This window comes from Grus americana, chromosome 6, assembly GCF_028858705.1.
Source record: "Grus americana isolate bGruAme1 chromosome 6, bGruAme1.mat, whole genome shotgun sequence".
NCBI classification, from domain to species: Eukaryota; Metazoa; Chordata; class Aves; order Gruiformes; family Gruidae; genus Grus; species Grus americana.
Genome location: NC_072857.1, coordinates 19,451,064 through 19,457,856, shown reverse-complemented (window position 1 = coordinate 19,457,856; position 6,793 = coordinate 19,451,064). Strand labels below are relative to the sequence as shown.

The following is a 6,793-nucleotide window of genomic DNA, read 5'->3' as shown; positions in this document are numbered from 1 at the left end:
AAGTGGTTTGTTTGAAATGATAAAACAAACTCAACACTTTGTTTTGTCACATTTTCTCCATAATGATTCTCAGAAAAGAGCTGTGTGAACTTTGAATTATCTTTAGTTGAGAAAGAAATCACGTAAGATGAAGCTAGAGGGGGAAACAAGACTGAAGAGACAAGGATTCTTCATTAGCATAAGTTCTGGTTTCTCAGCAAAAGCAGGAGGACAGCTTTGAAAAATATTAAGTGCAATATACTCGATTAGTAGTGGAAACTGCCACATAATTTCTTCAAATTTTATAAGATTGCTAAGTAAAGCCAACTCAAACAGCCCTGGGGTCACTCTAATCTGTGTCGTATTCTTTTCCTCCTTCTTCCTCTGAGAACTGCTTTATCCGTTATCTCTTGCATTTAGCAACAGTGTACTGTAACCTACAACTGTCATTTCAGTAATCTGTGCCTTCTCCATTATGGTGACAGAACATTTTGCTTGCAGATCTCAGCATTTCTAGCAACCCAAGCTATTATACTCTCAGCTGGCCAGGGCACATTTTTGTAGATATGGTAGTAGCTGCAACTCTCAAATAGCCACAGTTGCTGTTATGCACCTCTTACTTCTGATGGCTCCTCAGACCCCCTTTTCTCCCCTTGCTATAATAGCAACATGCCAGGTATTGATATTAAAATGTCCTGAAGGGCAAGTGGTTTAAAAGAAAGCCAATGAACTTAGCAAGTATCTAGTAAAAGTTAAGGTGAAGCGGGAGTGTTGCTGAATTAGAATTAGCACCTATAACTTTTGCTAGGAATAACTAGTATTGGTTTGTGTCTCATTTGGTTTTTAAAGGCATCTGAAATTTTCACTGACAGTCTAGAATTTCTGGAAAAATAAGATTAGGTTGTCCTCCCAAAGTCCTACAGGAACCCATATTCTGTACTTTCAGATCAAAACTGATCATACCCAACTTGGCTTCTAACATCCCAACTTTAAACAATTAAAACTCAATAGAACCTTGCACTAAAAAACCCCATCATGGCATCCAAAACACCACTGGAGATTAAAAGAAAGGGGAGGACAATGAATGTATATTGTTGTTTATTTAATCCCATTTGTACACAGTGTTTTGGCTCCAAGTGTTTCTGGAACCGAAAAAGATTCAGTTATACACAGTTGGATCCATATAGTTGAGGCTGGAATGGTATAACTCCTCTATTTCCATAGATTGAGCAATTGTCTTTAAAATGTTTTATTCCACTATGTCCAGGATATTTAGTGTTCTGAAGGACAGGATTCCTGAGTTACAAATTCATTTTCCTGTGGTGTCTGTCACCACTGTATTTGAGCACCTCCTGATGATGGCTTTGTCAGCTATGAAAATACTGGTTTCCTACATTTTTACAAATTATATGATTTTAGGAACAGAGGGGTATAAATTATTTTCTCAAAGTTATGCAGCTTGTCTGGAACACAGCACAAATATTTAACCTCTAATTTTCTCAAGTCTCAATCTAGAGCATGAATCAAAAGACACCCTTTCTTCAGAAGTGAGATGAAGTTGAGCATGTTCCAGAAGTTTCAAACACAGGTTTTAGCTCAACAGGACTAGGACTTATATACCCCAAAATCACAGAGCAGGCCCATATGGGATCAAAAACAAGGTATGTGCTGGGTATTTCTTATACATGCTAGATGAAATTCAGTGAATGGTACCCACACAGGGTAAGTAGCGGTCACTTCTTTAAAAAGTGTCTTTACTAGACAATAGCTACCCATGTCTGCAGGCTGAGAGAGGGCAGAATAGCTGCAGCATTCAAGCCTAGAGAGAACTGCTATTTTATGTTTTAATCTTAATTTTGTACTCTAGTAAGGGAGAGAGGTAAATCATGCTGTGAGTGGTACATTGGTAGAGAAATTCAGGAACAGAGTGGCCTGAGTATTCCTTTTAGATCATAGATGGTTTTCAAAGTCTTCAGGCAATGGAGCAACAGCTGATCATATTGCCTGTGGTACTGCTGCTTGTATGAGGGGGCTTCAAGTTGCTCTTGGCAAATAAAGGAAGGGAAGTAGGACTCCTTAAGAAAATCATGCTCAGGAGCATGTTCCAGCATTACCTACAGGGCTACACCCTCATCCACTCTCAGAACCATTAATTTCCCTTCCAGTCAAGGACCCAAACTGTGTATAGCTTATTAAAATCACATGCCCTGGCATGTATGAGGAGTCTTGACTGGCATGCTATCAAAGATGGCACTGTTGCAATGCCCCTCTGCACCTGATGGGAGTTTTAAGTCTACAAAAGAGTTAGGGTATGGGTCCCATCTTATTTGAAATACATTGTAAATGGTTGATATATGCAGTTTATAGTGCATAAACTTAATTATTTTTTTGTTTTCATTCACTCCAAGCTGACTTCTTCACTCTACAAGAAAATTGAACCTTATACCTTCTTTAAGTTGTATGAAAACATTAGCACTGGCCCAGATGTTTTGAATGTATTGTGTATGTGCACCTTCACCAATTCTATATTCCATGAACTCATGTGTGTATCTAGAGTCCTCTGTGTCTCTGCACAAGTGCTGCCTAAAACTTCCAGGTGGCCTTATCTTAAAGGAGGTAATATTGGGAAAACTTTTTATTAACTGTATTTCATATGCTGAGTGTGCAGCATCCTTTCTCTTCCACCCTATTTACTAAGTGTCTGGAAAAATAAGCATATTGAAGCAAAACAAGACAACTAGTTGGAATTAATACAATAAAAATGAACAGAAACCTGAGATACTCTAACCATCCGACTGTGCTCTGAGGACATGTGGCAAGAATCTTCAGTTGCCAGGGAATTAATTTTATAAAGAATAATACATAAAGTTGAAAGAACTGAATGACAGCTGCTACTAGCCACATTGAGATGGTTGTCCCAATGACATAACCACAGAAGAAAAGGGTTTTTTCTCATTTGCTTTCCTGATTTACAGTGAACAGTCTTTTCACAATCCTCTCAAACAGAACCAACGTAATGACGAATTACAAAATAGCCCTTATGCCATTTCAGCCTCAAAATGCAAAGACACAAAAAGAAATAGTTTCTGGAAAAAAGACATTTTTAATATATTTGGTATCAAAAGACACACTTAGTCAAGTAGAACTTGAACACTCCTCAGTGCTAATAGCACTTTTGCCTTCTCTTCCTCACAGCACATTTGAAGTCAGCCACTGCATCAGTATAAAACTTGCTCCAGCACATATTTTGCCTCCCATAGCCACACATTGAGACATCTGGAACACATTATTGCACCTGTAAAGTAGACTATATACATTTTAGTCACAAACAATAATTTTTTTTTTTGTTCTGCAGAGAGCTTATGTTTTCCATTTTTCCTGTTTGACTTCTCCAAATATTTCTGGAGGAAAGACTCAAATATATAAACAGACTTATAACAGTCTTGAGTTTCACTGAGGCTAGAAGTCTGAAGGAGACATCACATCTGGCAGGTCCATCAAGTGTTTGGGAAAGCCAACCTTCAGGTTACTTTCCAGTAAGTAATTCTTCTTAATCATACAACTTCTTTATGAGTACTTTTGTGGCACATAATATGACGAACGGCTATGACTTCTCCAATTATATTGTGCAGCAGCCACTGCTGGTTACTAATTTCTTTAATCTCTTGATATCATATTAATACATATCTGATCGCAAAAGAACACCATAGTATAAAGTAATTTGAAATATTTAGTTGGAGCAACTCTTTAAGTCTCAGGCTATCACAAAAGACAATCTGACAGAGCACCAGAAGCACAACCATTACAATCATTTTTGGGACCACGGGTATTTTGATCAGACAGGAGGGAACTTGAGATTTCTTCAAGGTGTAGAGAATCACTGCTAGGAACTATTGCAACTAAATGGATAACATATTCTGCTATATTAACTCTTACTGGATCAGTCAGGTGGTTCTGAGTACAGAATCAAGTCCCATAAGCCTCTCTGGCATGACCAGGCAGAAGCACTGTAGATTATCAGACATTTCCAAAGGTACTTAAAATTGTGTACCCACTGAAACTAGCAGATGCTAGGCATATGCTTTGTCAGTGTAGCTCTTTTTTTCTTAGAATTAACCACTGAGAAGCATCAAAACCTTGCAGATAATCTGACAAGACATTATTAAACTGCAATTTGGCTATGAAAAGCTTGGTAACATTCAGGTACATTTTATTACAAGACTGAGATGATAATTTGACTGTACTATACTTTGAGGCACAGTAATGATCACTACTTAAATGTTTAGAAAACCAAGCACAGATTGGCTGAACTATATATATATATGTTGTGATTCCTACTCACTGGGAAAAGGAAAATTCACCCCAGGGGTGGGGTTTTTTTTCTTTTTTTTATAGTTGTTGGTAAGATGAGCGAGTGCACAGTATACCAGACAGATATTGAAGTGGAGCTGTAAGCCATTCTGAAACTCTGGTCATGCATCTCACAGCATATACAGGATACTAGTTTGAAAAGTAATGTAAAAGACTGACATTTCACTGAGATTTTACTTTATAAAGGTGGACTTACCTATAGACAGAAATTAGCGTTAAGCAAGCTATGAATTTGCAACATGTTAGATCCTCCATTGTGAACTTACACCAAGCTGCAAGAACACCATCAGGGCACATGAATAGTATTCCTAAGGTGAACCAATATAGCTAGCACGGTGTAAATTCATAACTAGTAGTAGCCACTACGTTCAAGGAGAATGGTATACGACAGTGAGCAGAGCATAAGTTTACATTTAGATGAAGTCTATTGCCTTCCATACAGACAAACCCTTAATGTTTGTAAATATTTTGGGTAACTCTAAAGCAGATATAGCTATCATAGAAAGTTACTAACCCACTTCCAGATACAGATTACTTAAGAAACAGCATCAAAATACTAAATGCTGTGGTCAATCTGCAGAAATGGAATGAAGGAACAAACAGCACAACTTTACTGAAAGCTCTGACATTTTCTATCTCCTTCGGCTTCAAATCTCTTCCTCTTGCTTTAGTGGATCACATACTTTTTATGTTCCATTTCTTAAGTTGTAAAATACCTACATGTCTCTCCGATAACTGCTAGTGTTCTGCAAACAGAGGGGGAAAAAAAGCTAAGATGGACCAAACCAAAAGCACAAACCACTCAATAATTACTTTTTTGAGGTTAGAATTTTTCTCTTAAAATAATTCCAGAAACTCCCACAGCTTTCTGACTACTTGGTGATGCTCAGCTTTTTAAACAATCCAGTGTTTTATAGTTTTTATTTACAGGTTATTCTCAGTCTTTTTCACCAATTAGCCCTGCTATCTCAGCACATACTCAAAATTCTCCTTGGAAATGGAATTGTCTGATGTGATAAACCAGGGTCCTCTTCAGAACTAAATTTTAAATTTTTATCCTATGCTTCCGTTTTCTGGCCTTAACTTAAAATTCCATTTTGCAGACTTACACATCCATCTCTCTTCTATGCCAGGAACCGGTGCCAAAGAAATAAATATAAGCCCTTCCTGCAATTTTATCAGTCTTTCCAAGACTCTATTGCCAGAGAAAGAAGTTCAAAGAGCAGAAACTTTACAACAAACACTGGCGTTATCAAAGCGTTAAAAGGCATTTCACTTCTGGGACCTCAGTGTGGCCGTTATCTGATTTCCTACAGAAATCTTTTCAGTGTCAAAGGTCCCGCCTCTTTAATGCACAGCTATGTCGCCGCGCTCCAAGTGTTTGAACTGAAGGAGAAACCGCAGCTCAAAAAACGACATTCGAAGCTGCAAAGCCAGCAGGAAAACCGAAATTTTGAGCAAACCCCCGGTGCCTGGCTCTGTTTGCTGCCTGCTTCCTGCAAGTGGCAGCCGCCCCCGGCCCCCCCCTCCCCGTGCCCCGCGCCGATAACAGGGAACGTCCCGGAGGACAGCGGCAGGATTGCAGAGCCACAACCCGGCACGTTTGTCCCGCTCCGCTCCTGCGCCCGGGGCAGCGGCCCCGCCCCGCCCCGCCCGCCGCGATCTGCTCTGCTCGGCTCCGCTGCCGCACCGCTCCGGCAGCCTCGCCGCGCCATGAAGGTGGGTTAGCGGGAGAGAGGGCTGGGTGGGTGGCCGGCCGCGGCTGCTGCCTGACGGGACTTCTCCTTGCAGACCTTCCTGAAGTGGTTGCTGGGGATCCTGGGAGTCGCCGTCGTCGTCACGGTCATCGCCGTGTCCCTGGCTCTGCTCACCGGCAGTAAGTCCCCGACGGGGCCGGGAGGGGAGTGCGGCGAGGGGTTCCCTGCGGTCGCCGGGGCTCGGGCTTTGCCGGGCGCGGGGGATCCGCAGCCGCGACGCCCACTGTGGCGGGGAGAAAGTTATGCTGAAAGTTTGTGCTTTAGGGAACGAGGTTGATAGAACTGGAGCTCTCGGGAAACTGGGAGGTGCTTCGTCAAGGTGTCTTACCTGGGAGGATGAGGGGCGCGGGGGGAGTTAAAAAGCCCCTTGATTTCCACATGGGCTGAGAAAATACTAGCTATAAGCAGTATCGTTTTCAGCATTTTCCTTTCCTACTGCAGCCGAAGGCTGAAAAGCCAGCAGTAAAATGCCAGGTAGTCAGTTTTCTAGAGTGTATCGAAGAGATAAGATTTCCTCTAATTTGCTTTGTTTGCACAACTTCTGTTAAGGTTATTGAGTGAAAATACATACACAGCACAGTTACAGAGGTCAGAAAAGTAGGAAAAGATTTGGAATGTGTTTTTGGACTCAGATTGGTGTGTACTTCCTACATTGTCCTCATAGCTCTGGATGTTAATGTGAAACC

The 6,793-nt window shown here is 41.0% G+C and overlaps 1 protein-coding gene across 1 annotated transcript in view; it reads left to right on the top strand.

The window, feature by feature from the left end:
• Positions 1 to 5,831: 5,831 nt before the first annotated feature.
• The window catches only part of DPP4 (dipeptidyl peptidase 4), a 40,415-nt gene continuing 39,453 nt past the window's right edge, over positions 5,832 to 6,793 (top strand). Inside the window, exons 1-2 of the mRNA XM_054830218.1 lie at positions 5,832 to 6,069; positions 6,142 to 6,226. Of these exons, the coding sequence (XP_054686193.1) occupies positions 6,064 to 6,069; positions 6,142 to 6,226 (91 nt within the window). The 5' untranslated portion in view covers positions 5,832 to 6,063. The remainder of the gene's footprint in view (positions 6,070 to 6,141; positions 6,227 to 6,793) is intronic.